This window comes from Dermacentor albipictus, chromosome 1, assembly GCF_038994185.2.
Source record: "Dermacentor albipictus isolate Rhodes 1998 colony chromosome 1, USDA_Dalb.pri_finalv2, whole genome shotgun sequence".
Lineage (NCBI taxonomy): Eukaryota > Metazoa > Arthropoda > Arachnida > Ixodida > Ixodidae > Dermacentor > Dermacentor albipictus.
Window position 1 is genome coordinate 335,580,997 of NC_091821.1, and position 18,682 is coordinate 335,599,678.

General features: G+C 46.1%; 1 protein-coding gene across 5 annotated transcripts in view; it reads left to right on the top strand.

The window, feature by feature from the left end:
* LOC135915031 (protein boule-like) overlaps positions 1 to 18,682 on the top strand; it is a 67,112-nt gene that overhangs the window by 11,721 nt on the left and 36,709 nt on the right. For all 5 annotated transcript variants that reach the window (XM_065447995.1, XM_065447999.2, XM_065447996.1 and 2 more), the window contains exons 4-6: positions 8,685 to 8,739; positions 14,112 to 14,171; positions 14,272 to 14,290. In XM_065447995.1, the coding sequence (XP_065304067.1) occupies positions 8,685 to 8,739; positions 14,112 to 14,171; positions 14,272 to 14,290 (134 nt within the window). The remainder of the gene's footprint in view (positions 1 to 8,684; positions 8,740 to 14,111; positions 14,172 to 14,271; positions 14,291 to 18,682) is intronic.

Sequence of the window (18,682 nt, forward strand, 5' to 3'; positions counted from 1 at the left end):
GACCTCCTAGATGGAGCTACATGTCCAAGCGCGCGGAAATTTGAACGGGGCAGTGCGCGCAAAACCGTCGATCATATAGGATCGATGGCCTATGGGCCGGTCCCGAAAGTGTTAATAGTGTACTGAAGTGTTGCAAAGGAGTATATTGGGAGCTCAATTTAGTGGAGGCAAGTAATACAAGTTTTGACAGGTTGAGAACAGAGGGTCGACTGACTTTATTCCACAGTAAGGCTACATTCACTTTTGGTCTCGGAGCAGGCAGAAGTGGCAAAAGCTTGACGAAATCCACTCGCCTAGGTGGCGAAACAGGTGGAAAACCAGGCGGCGAACCCAGTCAGTCTCAGACCAGTTTTTTCGCCATATCAAAGCAGAAAGCCATTCTGAAAGCTGCACTAGCATGTAAACATCCGGTTGTAAAATTTGGCATATTCCGTTATTTATTGTCCATTTCTAGGAAAAACCACATAGGTAAAACTATCAAAACTACGTCTTCTACCTTTTTGATGGTAGACGAAAGTTGGACAACACGTGCAGTTGTGCGAACTGGTAGCTTTTAACAACTGATGGGCCACTGAATAAACATATCGCTTGAACTGGTGTGATGAACAGTGCCACCACGAGGATAAACGTGTGCAGGCTAGATGGATGTGGGTGAAAGTGGCAATGGTTTCCACTGCAGTGGCGAAACAAAGGTAAACATCTTGGACATGCATGTAAAAGATTTTCCAGGTGCTTTGGCCTTTTCCAAGTGTGAACGTAGCCTAAAAGCAGGTTTGCCAGGTGGCTGTGGTGGCACCCCCATTGGGCAAGGAGGGGGCAATGACCCCCATGTGGAGACACAGCAAACGAGGCAAACTGGTTTGCCGCGGAGCAAGAAACACAGATAGAGGACAGTCACTACATGGGCTCCTCCCCTAGAATGCCGGAGGCTTAGGGGTAAATGGCGGAAGAAATGAAAAGGTAATGTACAAGATAGGCTGGTTTCATGCGGTCGCATGACACTGTCTCTTCTTTGCCACGAATGTCAATCTTCAAGGTTTTTCTCTGAAAAGAAAACCACGGGGCCTTCATAGGAGGGAGTCCGTGGGGACTTGATATAATCGCGCCCCAGGAAGACGTGTGTGGTTGTGTCCATTGTCAGGAAACTAAACACATACTGCCCGCGGGTTATACGTGGGGGTGTAAGTCGAAGCTGGTCAAGCCAATAATGTAGCCTCTCTAAGCGCTGCGCAGCTGCTGACGAAGTGCCTTGTTGGGTGCCGAAAAACGAGCCTGGAATGCAGGTCGCTGATCCATAGAGCATCTCGGCTGTGCTGACTTGAGCTCATCCTTGATTGTTGTTTGCAACACCAGTAGTACTGAGGTAGCCTTTCCACCCATTGCTGTCTGTCAAGCGTGGTGGTCAGTAACGCTTTCAGTTGTCAGTGGAGATGCTCGACCATTCCGTTGCTCTGTGGGTAGTAAGCCGTGGTATTATGCAGGTGCATGCCGAGCAGTCTTGCCAGGGCAGAAAAAAAAATAAAGCTTTGGAATTGTCGGCCTCGGCCAGTAGTTATTCGTAAAGGGCAACGGTACTGCGACACCGTCGTAGCAACAAATGCTTGCGCCACTATTTCGGCCATGTTGTCTTGTAAAGGCGCTGCCTCAGGCCACTTTGAGTACCGGTTGACACACATGAGGAGGTGCCTGAAATCTTGGCAGGGCGGTAGAGGCCCCACCAAGTCTAAGTGCACGTGATAGAAACAGCTCTCTATTGGTCGAAACAGCTGCACCGCTGAACATATGTGCCGGATCGCTTTCACGGATTGACAGGCTTGGCAGCTTCTTGCCCAGCTTCCAACGTCTTTGTTGATCCCTGGCCAGACGAAAAGGTCTGTGATATAAGCCTCTGTGTCGCTTTGATTCTGGAATGGCTTAGCCTGTGCAGTGAATAGAATATTGGCTGCCGAAACTGATGGGGCACGAACAGGCGAGGAACTGCCTGCAATGTGTCGCACGTGATCAATATTGTTGTCTACGGAAGCAGCACCTTCGCAAACTGGAGCAATGAGCCTTTTTCCCACAATTGGTGCAGCTCGGCGTCGTTTTGCTGTGCGGAAACTGGAAATTGGAAATCCACAGGGCCAGCAGTTGCAGCACCGATCCACGACAGTGCATCAGCTGCCTGATTTTCAGTCCTGGAGATAAAGGAAAGTTACCAAAGCTCATGTTCCAAGTACGAAGAACTGTTGTTCTTGAAAACTTGGCTTGTGGTCAGTCAGAATGTAAGATCTACAGCCTTCAAGAAAGAGGAAATTCTTGAGAGTGCAATAGATGGCTAACATCTCCCTCCCGAAAGTGCTGTAGCGAGCTTCTGTAGGTTTCAGGTACTTTAAGAAGCCCAGTGGCCTCCAGCCTGTGCCATCATGCTATCATGCTGCTGCAGTACTGCACCCAATGCCGTGGTCGACGCGTCTACGAAAGGCGAGTTGGCACGTTGGGCAACGGATTAATCAGCAACACTGCAGTCGCCAACCGTATTTTGGCTTCCTGGAAAGAGTGTTCGTGCGCTGAGTACCAGCGGAAGGTAGGCGGTTTTTTGCAGTCTCAATGCAACAGCTCGGTAAGCAGCTGTATAACTTGCGCACAGGATGGTACGTATAGCCCATAAAAATTTGACCCCCAGAAACCCGTGCAACTTTGGGAAGGAGGTTGAAGAGAGAAAGTGCTCGAGTGCCCGTACCCATGATGCCTTGGGGTGAAATGCAATGGCCAAGAAAATCCTTGGCCAATGGCCTCAGAAAATGCATTTCTGGGGCTTTAGGACCAGGCCGTATTCATCCAGTCGATCAAACAGAAGGTGAAAGTGCTCTTTGTGCTCATCTATGCGACTTACAACCAAAATGTCGTCAAGGTAGACCAAAATGGACGGGAGTTCGGTGTATGCCATGGAGGTAGGAAACTCGGGAGAGGCCCTGACGTCACTCTTTTTGAAGCTAAGTGAAACTGGAAGTTGGCGTTGCTCCCCCATATCGGGCCAGCTCTCCTATCTTGTTTACATTACTTGCGAAACCATGCCGTGCTGCACGCAACCGGGCTGCTCGGACGCGCTCGCTCCACAGCAATACTGAACAATCGCGATGTCTCATTGCATTACCGTTGCCGAAGTCATGTTGAAAGAAGTTCATAATGAACTTCGTAAATTGGGCCGTGAGGTCGAATCGGCTGCTTTTACCGGCTTTTATGAAAATACACATGCCTTATAAGGCCAGCCAACTGAACTGTTCTCATCAACCGCAGGTACCGCTGCCCACGGCCACTGCCCAATTCTTGCGTGTTTATAAAAAAAGGTCACCTTAATTGCTCCCTTTTACTTGCTTTTCTCTGCTTGGGCTTCATGGAGCCCCGAGACAGTCTTGCGAGCTAGACGTCTTGCGATACTAAAAAAAATGTACGCATTCTCACTGCACTGCAAGAACGCACTGGAGACACATACGGCACACCGACCCATTTGCGATCCATTTGGAGTTTATGAGCACAAACACATTCTCATTTGAGGAATCATTGTGCTTTATTGAAACAAACTTTGGGTGGTCGCACTGTCCCACCTGGCCACAGCAACATCCGGGAGAGCACGGTCCAGACAACGCAGCTAAACAAAACGCGGAGACCAACGCAAACCTGCTCGCATGACGCCTTTGCCACGGTATGGAGCCTACGGAGCAACACGTGTCAGTGCACAGAACTATAACAAAGCCACCATTGTGGCCCGAAAGGCGTGACCGCTACAGCAAAGAAAGAAAAAAAAACAGCAAAAAAGAAAATGGGAGAACCTACTACGTCATTTCCTCCACACTTCTCTCCTAGTGTGCGGAGGGGGTAGGGCCTCTCCTCAGTTTCCTTCCTCCATGGTGTAACCTTATGCATGAATCTTTGAAAAGCTTGCGCTGCATTCTTCAAACCTTAAGGCATATGAACGAACTCAAATAGGCCAAATGGAGTGGGGATTACTGTCTTAAGGTGGAACTGCATGGCGCGATTGACGCGCGGATGGTGGGACGCGCGCATCATTTTGACGCGTGCCCAGCATATTCGTCACGAAATCTCGCCGCCGCGTGCTCCTGCTCGGAGTAGAAAAAAACGCGGCGCGCGGCGCGTCCACCAACGACGGAACCTCCTTGGAGCCTTGGAGCAAATTTTTTTTTCTCTCGGCAGAACTGGCGCACGCGTCAGGGAAAATACGCGCTACCGTGATTTCATTCGCGCATCGTTTTCACCTAAAATGGACAAAGCAACCTTCAACGAGGCCCTAATAAATAAAGTGGACAAGCGTCGCGTCTCATCGCTAATGCTGGCAAGACAATTTGCTAATAATATTACCAGTTTATGGCACTCGCTCTCTTCTCAACCATGCAGGACGCACCCACATATACCTCCTGACCCGCATTTTTTCTTGCTTCAGTATCGGCATCCCCCTTAATAGCAGCAATCGCCTCTTCTGCTCGGTAGAGGCCGACACTACTTTTTATATGTGAAGTTGTAAACAAGCAGTGGCCTTTCAGCATGCGAAAGGTACATAGTCACAGTTTCGCACACAATATTGCGGCTTGAAATTAAGCTTGATAAATACACTTCGGAAAAAAAATGTCGCTGTCTAATTACGCTAAGATTAATTTTATTGCAGTGTTCTGTAAGTTTAAGGGCATATTACATATGCGGTAACAGAGACAATGCATGTCGTTGAGAGTTATGTTGTCTGGCAACCCGGAAAACGCGGCGCGAAAGCGCCACTCCTTTTTTTCGTACGAGTGCTCGCGCGTCGGCGGCAACGCGGGCGTTTGTTGCGCGTCGCGTTTTTCGCGAGCGAAAAACGCGCCATGCTGTTCGAGCTTAGAATGTCGCTGGGGTCGACCGGAATTGGCTTGTATACCTTCATCAAATCGATCATGCTTTATATTTTGGTTCCTGCGAGACGAGTGCCAAAGTCATGTATGTGGGAAAGGGGATATTGATTCGGAGTAGTGACAGCATTCAAAGCTCGGTAATTGCCGCAATGCCACCAGTTGCCCCTGTCCTGCTTTGGAACCAGATGGAGAGGTCAAGACCAGCTGGAGGAAGGTCGAATAACGCCGAGCTGAAACATGTGCTCAATGTCACGGCGAGCGACTTCCAACTTCCGTCTACCAAGCTTCCGTGGCCGCGTGGCGACAGGTGGGACAGTGGTCGTTTCACGAGCAGCACATTGTTTTGTGGCTACAGGAGTTGTGGGTACTCGGCTAGTACCTTGTCGTACGTTGTGACCGACCGAAACGTACAGATGCCAGATGATGCGAGGTTGGACTGCAGGCCAAGTGCATCAAGGGATGTGGCATTATCCTTTAGGCACCAATTGCAAACACTCACATCTAGGTTAAAATGGCTGAGGAAGTCCGCTCCCAGTATGGTAAAGCCGGCGTTGGCGATCACAAACGCCCATCTGCACTAGCGCCGGAGTCCGATGTCAAGCATTATTGATCGGACCCTGTACAACGCCATAGTAATGTGGGTGTGGACTTGTCGTGTTGGCGATCTGCAGCTGTGGCGGGAACGATGGGCAGCTTGGCTGCAGTGTTGATGAACAGGCAGTTGCCGGTGCATTTCCCATCCACAAACGGGGCTGGGTGCAGCAACTTGCTCGTTCGTGATAGCGATAGTGGTACCAGCACAACTGGTGGAGCGAATCCCTAGGTGTGCTGCGAGACTGAAGGCGAACGGTTACACCAAAATTCAAGATGGTAACAAGAAAATTTTCCTGCAAGAAAAAAAAATGCAGTGGGCATGGATTTAAAATTTTATTTAACATGAACTTGATTGTACCAAAAATTTGTAAGTGCAGTCAACCGCAGCTTGGCCATGCTTGCATCTCAGCTGGCGGATCCACAAATATCAGCGTGTTCTCTTCTTTGTGTGAAATTATTGCAAAGGGAGGGTAAAGTGGCAACAACGGTAACAAAACATTGCTGCTTGGGAGCATTGGCGGTACCTTCCGAAGGGCCATTTGCTACAGATATAAAGAGAGCCGGAAAAAGCTTAGTGACGATATCGGTGGCGAGCGATCATCAGTTGTGAGCCTAGCCACTGCCACTCCTCTGTCGCTGAGTGCCTGCGTCACTCTTACGCAGGGATATCCTTCGCACTGTGTAATAGGCAAATAACGCTTTTTGCCAGCAAGACTGCTGTTGGCCGGTGGTCCGCGAACTCCAAACGGCGTGCGAGTTGCCATGTCACTAACGGGGACACGCATAAAAAAAAGAAAAAGAGCCACGGATACTTCTTTTCGGGAGCTGGATGTGACAGGCCAGTGTTGCCTGAATGTGGTGCATGACAAGGCATTGCCTCCTTTACTAGATGCCTGCCCCATGAACGAAAAACTAGCTGCCAGACCCTTTCCCTTTTCTCCTCTCCACTAGGTTCGGTTGCTAGTGCCACATATGGCTGGTAGAACTACTGGGCATTACCTCACGTGGCTTCGGAAATCTTCATCATGTGTGCGTGCTGATCTCAAAGGCCATTAATCTCAACCATAGCTCAGCACATGTTTACAGCTATTTGAGAGCCAGGCAACCAACCTTTAAAAAGCACACCCAAAGGATTGTGCCAACCGTGGTTTTACTGTAGTACCGACCGCATAAAAACCATGCAGTCAGTCACCAGCCAACAGCACCACCCGCCGCCCATGATGACAGTGTCGATTGCAAACATCGCCTCACGCGCTTCTTCACAACTGGGCACAGGCTTGTTACACTGGGAGCTCGAGCCATTCAGCAGGCATCTAGTAAAGAAGGCAATGGATAAGTGTGCGGAGCGGGGAGGGGGGCACTTGAAATCAACAGTGAAGTTAGGGGAAGGGCCTTGCACGGGTGGGGGTGCCTGCTCGGAATATAACGGTAGCTGCGAAAGAACCCTAGCTGGTCCAAAATGTTTTGGAGTCCTCCACTATGGCGCGCCTCATAATCATATCATGGTTTTGGCACATAAAATAAAACACTAAATTTTGTTTTAATCAATTTTTTTTGCACTTGTTTCAAGCTTGGTTCCACCTCTCAAACATTAAAATAGGGTCCTACAAACATAGATAACTGTTTCACCCTTTTTAATTAATGTCGCTGCCAAAAATGTTGATTCATTCATTGATGCAGAACCTTGCATTGCAAGTTATTGATTGATTAAAGTCTAAAATGATGAATGACTAATCATTAATTGAATTAAAAAAATTATCAACCATTCCTGTCGTGGAAAGTGAAGGTGCACTTAATTGCAGTGCCGTGCTTATTGCTCGACAGCAAGCACAATGAGTAACTACCAGCAGAAGGTCAAGTGTGTCTTGAGTTTGCGGGCATTTGATGTTGTATATTAAGGTACAGGTTGGCGACAGCAGACTACTAGTGGTATTTACTCAATTTTCCTTGTTAGCATAAGCGAAATACACAATCATTTAGTATAACGGCTTACTAGGCTTAAATATTTTTACCATCGACGATGTAATTGCAATATTCCAACATTTAAAAATAACCAAACCTGATAATAAATGCATGTGCTTATCCTTATTTGATTCTATATTGGAAGCTAGGCATTCTATTTGTATTCAAAAATTTGGTATTCACACACCCCTAGCAATGTTTCGATGCTGTGGTCTGAACATAACAAGTGCACTACATAGTTGCACAATCATCTAAAGAGTTTTAAAAGGGCATGAAAGGCAAATACCAAGTCGATGTGGACTGTTTAAATACCATTCCAGAAACCTCGCAATGCATCTTTCAGGCCAAGAAGAGCCTTAGTTTACGAGAAAATTGCATCTGAAGGGGCTGAATACCTTCATCGCATTTCAAATCTCTGGTCACCCAACCAGGGAGTGGTGACGTTGCATACGCCATCACTGCCCTTTGCTGTCATGGTTGAGTAAAACAGCCCCCGACAGATAACAGCATAGTTTTTTACAGCGAAGCTGTTTATGCAGACCCTATGTCGTTTTTGTCAGACTTCGCTGAAAGGGGGCCACATGACCTAGTGGGAGAGGAACAGAAGAGCTCAACAGGGGGAAAGGTGTTGGAGTGACCTCTTTCCCCTGTGAGAATGCTATTTCATGTCGGAATCTTATACAGTTGTCACACAGTGAATTTTCGGCGATGGAGCCGAAAGAAATGCATCGAATTTATCTGATTGATTCCACCCAGCCCCAAAAGAAACAAATGTTACTTCTTGCATCAGCACTTCTTGCAGGCACAAGAAGTGCCGATGCCCACAGTGCGTCGGATCCGCATAATTTTTTTTTAAAGGGCCCCTCACCAGGTCTGGCCATTTTGAGCTGACAAGCGCAGTGCATACAATGTGCACTAACGATCATGTCTGCTAAGTATTACATCCCTACGTGCTGCGGGAAGAGCTTAAATTAGAAACCAAATGCCGTTTGCGCTTCTCCTCGTGGGCCCCGCACTCCCAGCCAGTGAGTCGACATCAGCCACACAAGTGCACCTGCCTCAGTTCCACTTTGTGAAACTGGATGTACGGTGAAGCTGTTGCCAACGTTAGACAAGTACCAAGCAGTGATTGAGCAGATACCACACTGTTTCTCTACTGAATTGTCACGTGTGGTACCTAATCTGTCTTGTCTTAGATGTGGGTGTTTGTTTTTCAAACATGAGCTGCACATTCTCTTTTCGTAGGTATGGATTCGTGACATTCGACACAGAAGAGGATGCCCAGAGGGCGCAGGCATCGGTGAGTCATGCTTTACCTTTCTTGCCTTCCTCTTAATTCTTAAGGTTTTTCAGGGCTTGTATTTTGAGTTACACAGAAGACGGCATTTTTTTTAAAGGATACTAAAGGGTTATGCTAAATCTGTTTAGACCATCAAAATATTCTTTCAGGACTCTATCTTCATTTATTTGATGGAAACAAGTAAATATTAAGAAGGTAAGGACTAGGTTTCCATATTTTAATTTTGTGATGTGTCTAAGCAATTTTTGAGCAAGAAAAGTTATGCATTGCTATGTCTCATCGTTATAGAATAGGTGATGGGAAGTTCAAATAATTGAGCAGGCGTGAAAGATAGGTTGACGATTGTAATTACGTCCTTTTGTATTGTGGACAATCTGTTTCGATCTCAAAAAATTGCAGAGCGTTCCATGGCATTGCGGGCTAGCTGGTATACATTGCAACTTATACAGGTTGTTTTGACTGACTTGGGCTGAGTTAAAAAAAAAAAAAACAGGTGCGACACGTGTAGAGTTGCTGCAGTATTGTTCTGAGCCATATGGAGCCTTTCATGATATTCTTTTCAATCAACCAACCTAGGTAATTAGCAAAGATTGCTTAATGAACTTTTTAAATATTGACTCTAGCAAAAGATCTTCAAAACAAAAGTTGCAGCGCTTGTTCAGAGACATTGGATTATTTCATCTATGTGAAGATAGCTGCCCTATTTATTTTTCAGCCTTTCTAAAAGTGCGTTAAATTTTTTTTAAATGCCACCTGACTGCCTGGTAACGTGCCGCGCTTTTAGTGCCTTGAAATGTAAGTTGGAATGAATGAGCGATGGCTGCTTCATGCACAGAGATTGAGTGAACAGGCTGTCGGTGACTGCGCTGGACAAAAAGTGACAAAAGGGGCTGCTCTTTTAAGGTACAGGGATCATTACCTGCACCTCCACTTGTAACCACACCGCCTATTAGTTGCTGGCGTTTGGGACCGACTGTTAGAGCAGGGAACAGGCCATGCCTGAGTGGTGTTCCCCGACCAAAAGCGCCGGAGAGATTAACCCACTAGAAAGTGCTGGAGAGGATGGCCTTCTATAGCGTCCCACTTCACTACATAACAGATTCTTCAACGAAAAAGCAGCTGCGACGTGTAAATGTGGTATGGGACTGGGGGCAGCATTTGATGCAGCGCATGCATTTTTTCTTTCCTTTTCGAACCAGTGCAGAAAGACGATGGAGGGGGCGATGCTTTGCCCAAGTTAGTTGAACAACCTGTATACAGCTGTGTCAGTGCAACTAACAACAGTAGACAGAACTTAGGGGAAGTGGGCGGCATACCTGCCAAGTCTCTTTGATTATCTGGGAGACTCTTGGATTTTGGCCGTTTCTTCCTGTTGTGCGGTTAACAGGTAAATGTCCTAGAAGTTGCAGTATTTCGATAACATTTACAAGACTTTAGTGCCGCTGCTTACGCTGACGGGGTTGGTGGGTGCCCTAGTGACCCTAGTCCCATTCAGTTGGCGAGCGGAGGCCACATTATGCAACTAGCAACCCTAGACTCTCCATCATTATCTTTGGCATTGTGTAGGCCTACTGTCATTCTTGGCTTTAAGCAAGGAGCATGAGCACAAAAGTATCTTCAAGCATTTTTAAAGCAGTACACAACCAAAGTGATGCTGGATATTTTGCCGATACCACACGGCAATTCAAAGTGCGAGCAGTAATTTAGCAATGTGAAAAAGACGAGCACAGTTCCACTCGGCCATGTGTGGTAAGAATGCTGGGAAACATCCTCCTTGCAAAATCTCAGAGAAATGAAATCTGTTACCATCAAACATAGTCTCAAAAATCTGTGAAAAAGCAAAAGCAGCAGCAGCAAAGTGATTAAAAAAGCGATTTGGTTTCTCCTACTGGCTTTTATGTCCACCTCTACTTGTAAGCGTTGACTGTTGCTTAGTTATTTTAATGTAAGAAGCTGATGACCTAGGGTAGCCCTTATGTGTTTTCTAGTGAAGCTAATGGTTTGTTCTCTTTTCCCACTTGTGTTCGCAAGCTTTCTGTGGATGATATAGAGTTTTGTAAGTATTGAAACATCAGTATAAGTACCTGTATGGTTCCAGATAGAATAAGGTGTGCCGTTTTTGCTAGCAATTTAGGTTTAATGGAATAGCATAATGTTTGGATTATAGGTCCAAAACAACGGTTATACAATGGTGCGACTTGTATAATAAAACCTTTTTATAACAAACTTAGAGCGCAGCCAAAATTACTTTGTTATATCCATTACTGGATGTACTGCAATATGAACCTTATCTGGATTTCAAGGGGAATTTCACTTACTTTGTTATATCCATTGTTTTGTTATATCCTGTTTCCATATATCGAGCTTTGGCTGTACATACATAAAACCATATTTTCTGGTTTAACCAATGTGGATATTTTTAAATGCGAAAGCGTCAAATGGCCCATTGAGCAAAAAAGTTGGCTTCTGTTGTCTATAGCAGCGAAACAGCACCTACAGTCCCATTGGTTGCAACGCCACGTCACGAGCGCAACTCGACAGTGTAGACCGGGTGAAAGGGAACACCTGCCAGGTGTTGCTTGAGCGGAGAGGGCATCGCAGCGACACCATGTCACCCACTCTCTTGAACGTTGGTACACCGTGCTCGAGCCAGCAATGCAGGCTGCTGCCGCTTGCTGGGTCGGGCAGCACATACCACTTTAGTACATTACTCTCGGGGCAAAACTCGGACCGCTCAGCTGCGTTCAATTGGACATTAATGCTTTCGCATTCACAACTCGTAAGAAGTGCTTAGGTGTCCTTGGATTTTTCTTTTTCTCATTCTTTCTTTTTTTTTATCTCACTCTCTCTCTCTCTCCTTTGAGTACAGGAAACTGCGTGCAGCAACATCCTGAAAAAAATCAAATCTTGTATTAACAGTGGAGTGACCATGGCGACAGATGTTTGCTCCTAGGGCTCGTGGTGTAGGCCATGCGGTGGCAGCCAGTTTGGCCCTGCTGATATGAATACTTCCGTGATTAAAGGTCATGCATACTAATTAGCTGTTGTAGTTTAGTTTTACTTAAAGAAAATGTTAAACACACGAAACTGATGCAATAAGCAATACCAGTGTCTCACGGGCACTTTTGATCGCGATCGAGCCCAATCGGGATTGAATTTCTCGGTTGCGATTGGCTCCTTTGCCCAAGCTGCTGGAGCGAGCCAATTGTGGTCGAAAATTTCTCTCTGGATCGCGCTTCACCAGTCTAAAGTGGTCTTGGGATACCAGGATCAGAAAAAGGTGCCACAATTTTCTCTTTCTCTTGTTCAAGATATACCCATCACAAAAGGCACCACACCAGTATCATCATCATCAGTGGGGCACGCGAGAAGTCTCAGTACTGCCAGCTGCCACTTCGCTTTTGTATGTGTATGGTCAGGTTCAGGCAGGCATGTTGTGGTCATTTGCATGTTCATCCTGAGCATGCCACGCCGCAGAGGCAATGCCAACAACGGTGACCCTGCGATGCTGCCGAACAAAGTGGTTGAACTTTTTGACTGCGTCAAAGGATAAGGCATTCAACTGATTCAAGTGAAATGCAATAAATGAGGAATGTTGGTTGAAGTTTTCTTCTGTGATAACTTGTGTAACTTGTAAAGATCTTGCTTATGGAATTTTAATGCCCTAAATGAATAAGTATGTCATTTTGTGATGAGTGTACAAGCGTGCAAAATTGTTTCATCATGCTAACTGAGTTAGAATAAGTGTCTTGTACAAGTGGTGCAACTTATACACCATTTTTTTCTTCGTAACTCTCATAATCTGTGTGTGTGTGGGGGGGGGGGGGGGGTGTGACTTATGGTCGGGAAAATACGGTACTTTTTGTTGCGCGTTTACTTGGACATCAATGCACTACTGTCATGGCCACCAGATATGATGTTCCCTCGCATTGCTGCCAGCAATATTTTTCTTCTTTCTCTACAAAATTTAAACTTGTCTGATTTGGTATTCCCTGGGACTTAGTTTTTTTTTTTTTTTCTGCTTATGCAAATAGGGACATTGCCACCTCACTGCAACCACCAACCACACCTCAGTTGTCAATGTTTTGGGATTTTATTTTCCTGTAATGCACATGTTTATTTAGCAGCCATGATAACAGCATTAAATAGGCAATGCTTTGTTGAGCCTGTACAGCCAAGGCCACGTAGATAATCTAGATGTAAACATTTGGGCTGTGTATTATGCATCATGCTGTCTCGGATCCTGTTGTGTCAGCAGTGCAATTTCATATGCAAGGCATAGTACTTGACAATCTCTTGTGGTGTTTGCATATTTTAAGAAATGTCTATCCACTCTTTAAGGCATATGAGCATGCAAGTGGCAAACATAGGTGATAAAGCCATTAAAGGGACACTGAAACAAATATTTTTTGAACAGAGCAAGAAAACATTGCCGATCTGTCATAGAGGCTGCTGTGAACCTGTGACCCAAATATTACTGCACTGCACGCAGTAGAGAATTGATTATCTTTTGTCAAGAACAGTGAAAAATGGCTTGCTCTCACTTCGGGAATGCTGTTATGCAGCATCATTGAAAGCAGCTGGCCCCCCAACACTATTGGTTGATTTTGTGATCACGAGAGCATTAGCGGTAATACATAATTGGTAATTTTCAGCTAAATAAATGAAAAATATATATGTCTACAATCTCAAAAGACAGAAAAATAATTTTACCTTTGCACTGCGCTTAGCTGCGTCAGCTGTTGTGTGTGGCCTCTTAGATGGCAACGGTGGGCTGCATAGCATAGTCTACCACAGCCACCACAGGACACCGAGATGAGCCCTTTCGTTACCGTGACACTCGACTTTTGGCCCCTTTGGCCTCTTGGAGACGAAAAGAAAGTCTGATATTGGTGCATTAACTCGACTTCGTTAAGATTCACCAGATGACGTCCTGTAATAGTGAGCCCATTTTATGATTAGTTAGAAAAGTGTTTCAGGGCCCCTTTAAGTTATGAGTAATGTCATTCATCTATTCGACTAGCAGCAACTTGGGTGAAGCTTTTTGTATTGTTTTGTGTTAGATAACTTAATCCTGGAAGAGCATGCTTTTAGTTCAGGTTTGCTTTAGCTCTACTCCTCTTGACATAAACTATCAGCTTTCCACTGTGTACTACCAAAGAAAAAAAACTCTCTAGGAGTTCTTATTGAAATTACACTTTCTGTGATACCTCTGCAGAAGAGCTTCCAAATACTTCAAGATCTACTCGTATGTGATACTTGTGAATTTGTGCCACTTCCAGTTTATGCCTTTGTTCTTGTATGTTATTCAGAAGTTTCACTTTGTGTGTGAAAGGCTGATGCAGGTATGGTGTTATTCTGGTGTGTTCTAGGGAAATAACATTATGCTTAGGGACCGCAGACTGAACATTGCCCCAGCAATAAAAAAGCAGGTATTGTCCTCTCCTTTTTACTTACTGTATCTGGAATCTGGTACTTGGTATCGTGCCTCACATTATTTCTTATCCTTTTTTTTTTTCTGTTCTGTTCTAGCCATTTTCCAGGGCATATGGTGAGTTGCTTTTGGGCCGTAGCATTGCTCATACAAGTGCACAGCTTGTAGCTGCTGCATTGAGCCGCTTTTATTACTGTACTCTGAGAAGATGGCATGTACTTTATAAAGTAGTCTGAGAAGCTAAGAGTAAATGGTAAATGATGATGCTAGATACAGTAAACTCTCGTTACAAAGAAATCACTCCATTCAAATTACCACTTCAACTATTTTCTTACTGCACCCATTGGTCATCGTATTAAACTAAGTACTGAAGTAGAACTACGCTTTCATTTCTTATGAAGTTAGGCTTTTTTTCCCACATGGCGGCGATTTGTAAACTAGCTCCAAAAACGCGTGTATGCTTGTCGAAGTTTAAAACGATAACAACCACCTCTGCAAGTAGTGCACGTGTTCCGGAACATTGCAGATCTTGTGATTGCACTGCTTCTGCGGCTGATTTTATCAATGACTTCAGCATTAGCGAGACGGAGGAGGCTGCCTTTGATACTTTGATACTCGGAGCAACAACAGAAATCGGCCTGGAACTTAAGGATGCACCGCTAGTTCGTGCTCCTCCCCCAACTGAAGCCATTCAGCACTAGCCAGCTAACATTGAGACATATCGAAACTGCAAGAAATATTATGACGGCAAAATGCAGCAGAAAACAAAAGTTTACTGCAAGGCTTGCAACATTCTCATACGTTTCTCCTATGCTTTGCAGCATGCCGCACCAGCTATTGAGCTTCCAGTTAAAGTTTTCGTAGCACAAGTACTTTTCAAAGAAGAATTTATTTCTTTGCAGATAATTGCTACTGGATAGTGAAACATGTTGTAGGCTTCAAAAATTGTTTAGCAATATGTTTTTTATGTATATACAGGTGTATCTTTCATGTAATAGTTCTGCAGAAACCCGGAAGGGGGAGAGAAATAATAAAAGGAAAATGAGACATCCACCCAATAGTACCAATTGCTACAAAGGAAACCCATATGGCTTCTCGAAAGAAAAGCCTCACAGTTGAAAAATTTGTCCTGCCAGCCGCCTGGTCAGATGATAGAGAAAGGCAATGGTCTCGGGTTCGAGTCCCAGACCAGTACGAATTCTTCTTTAACTGCGAGCCTTTTCTTTTGAGGAACTTGTATGGGTTTCCTCTGTAGCAATTGCCCCTGCAAGAGCGTCTGTGTTAGCAGGCGTTTGGGTGTGTTGCGACGCTGTGTACTCGAGTACACGAAAGTTGGACCCTCCCACGTATAGCCGTGTGCGGCTTAGCCGTGTCTGGGGAAAGAAGGATCCTGGAGGTTGAGCCGATGCTGGTTGTTCGGACCTTTAAGCCCCCCACCACCCCCGGCGGAGGCAGCACACCTGTTTGGCCTCTGCTTCACAGACGGCTCCTCCAGACCGACCCACCTGGGGGAAATCAGCAGTTGATTTTTCCTGTCCTCCTCTCCATCTTAGTCTTTCTCTCTCACCTTTCCATCTTTCTTGTCTTCTCTTCACTTCTTATTCTGAATTTCCTGGCGGCAAGGGTTAACCATATGTAATGTATCCAGTCTTGGGTGTGTGTGTATATATACATATATATAAATGTATTAGATTATTGCGGCAATGCATGGCTGGTGTCTGCAGGTATTCCCAACCTAGTAGCGTCCCCTTGTTGGGCTTGGTGGTCGGTGGCTACCATCGCCGCCGAATTTTCAATGGCAACTGCTCCCCCCCCCCCCCCCCCTCCAAGATCATCCTAAAATATGAGGCCGCATCGAGGCAACATTCCAGTTCCTATTGAAACTGAACCATGACACCTTCTCAAAGTTCCATGTCCTTCACAGCGAAGGCAACACAACCATAGAAAACTATCACCTTTCTTAGTATCAAAATGCCTATCAAACATGATCTGATCAGGCTTCAAAGCATCAAAAATGACAAGCGGGGACCATCTCCTTAAACTGGCAAAGAGAGACCAAGTCGAAGAAATTGCTGAACTCGCAAGTATCAGTGACACGAATGTCACAATCTCCCCACATTGCTCACTCAACACAAGCAGAGGAGTAATATCGGAAGAGGATTTCTTGAACCTCAATTACGAAGAGCCTCTTGAGGGATTCCAGGAGCGAAATGTAATCAAGGTACAAAGGATCGCACTTCGACGAAATGACCAACAAATCCCCACAAAACATGTAGTACTCACATTTGATTCTAGTACTGTGCCCAGTTCACTCAACGCAGGCTACCTGAAAATCGTCTGACCATACACGACAAACCCGAGGCGCTGCTTCAAGTGCCAGAGGTTCGGACATGCATCACAATCATGCAGAGGAAAGGAAACATGTGCGAAGTGTAGTGCCAATGACCATCCGTCTGACAAATGCAATGCTCCTTCAAAATGTGTCAATTGCAAGGGTGATCATCCAGCTTACTCACAGAGCTGCCCTTGCTGGAAAAGAGAAAAATAAATGATCGCAATAACTGTTAAGAAAAAGATCTCATTCTATGAAGCGAGGAAAAGGCTAGGGCACTTACCTCAAGTAAGCTGTGCCATTGTGACGCGGCAGGGGGAAGCCCCACACTGGTTTCAGGAGTCTACAGGGTCCACGTCCAGTACTCCGGTAGAAACTCCAACTGCCTCCTTGGTGGCTGCAGCCAGTGCTGCTCCATCATCGAAGAAGGGCCAGCAAACTGCAGTGCCGCAGGGCCCGAAGTGGGACCGAACCCCATGGCCCGAGACGGACATCTTGGCGCGTGGCTCTCAATCGTCCAGCGCCTCGGAAAAGGTCATGGAGGTCAATCCGAAAACCCCGGCGTCATTGATGCCAAAAGGTCTGCACTCCTCGGAGCGCTCCAAGAAGGAGAAACATCTTGTAACTGCACAGAGAAAGGGACAGGTAACTATTAAATAAAGAGAGGACAGTTGCGCAAAAGGTTTATTGACGACGACCGGCCGGTACATCACATAACTCAAGACCCCCCCGCTTGGGTAGGCTATTTATACTGTACTGGTGGTGCTGGAGTGCCCACAAGCGTGGCCCCCTGCTGGTTACAAGATACAACACTTTTCTTCCCTTTATTTGGCTACTAGTACCTGTACCTCTCGGGCACTCGCCGGATCCTAGTGGATCGCCGCAGGGCCACTGGTCCGACTGGCTGCTGTGGGGTAGTTTGTTCGGTTGCTTGGCTAATGGCACAGCCTGCTGAGTGGATGTGACTGCTTCTAATGCCCCCTCCCTCGGTAAAATTTCGGGGAGTACCTTGTTTTGGGTACCCGCATTCTCCGAAAGCGTTATTTCGGACCAGGGAGCCATTGGCGATTCCACTTTACATCTTAAGTGATCGGCACAGCAATACCTAAGAACCCTGCCTACGCGTACCACGAACGTCACTTTTGACACCTTCTTTACAATTTTCCCTGGCCACCAATTCACTCTCGTTGTGAACAGTACGGACATATACCTCTTCGCCTTGCGTAAAGTCTTGGCTGTTACCCCTTCTTGCTTCTGCCGTGAGCTTATATTTTTCACTTCTGTTTTTCCACACTTCAAGTGCATGGTTTCAGCATGGAGAGTCTGGTTCGGACTTTTCGTTCGAGCAACAACTCGCAGGGCACTGATTCTGGGAACGAGTGTGGCGTCGTCCTGTATGAAAACAAATTATCAATGCGGTGTTGTAACGACCGCGTCCGGCTGGCTCTTTCATCTTCTAGCTGTAATTTCACGATCCCCCACTTCGTGATCTGCACCAACCTTTCCACTGCACCGTTTGACTGGGGGTGATACGGGGGTGTGAAAAGTGACTTTGCACCGTTTTGTTCCAAGAAGTGTTGAAATTCCCTGGATCTAAATTGTGGACCGTTGTCGGTCACGACGACACTGGGCAGACCATATGCCACCAGGCTGCTCCTTACCTCCTCCACTGTGGCCAAGGCTGATGTGCCATGCATTACTCTTACCTCGAGCCATTTTGAGTACACATCTACCATCAGCAGCAGTGATCTCCCTTCCACTACTGCAAAATCTAAATTAACCCTCTCCCAAGCGTTTGTAGCTATAGGCCATGGTTGCACCGGTACTGATTGCGCTGAATTCCGTACACTTTGACAGACCTCGCACGCTCGTACCACGTCTTGTTCTGTATCTAGATTTGGCCAGCAAATGCAACTACGCGCCAGAATTTTGATTTTCGTCATTCCTGGGTGGCTCTCGTGTAATAAAGACGAAACACTTATCCTAAGAGTTTTCGGGATAACAACCCGACTGTTCCACAACAAACAACCCTGCTCTATCGGCAACTCGTGTCGACGATTAAAATATGGGCGCTATTGCTCTTCTGTTTCTTGAGGCCAACCGCGCCACGTCATGTCTACTGCCGCTCTCAGAACCTCATCCCTGCTTGTTTCTCCAGCCACTTCCGGGGCTGTAAA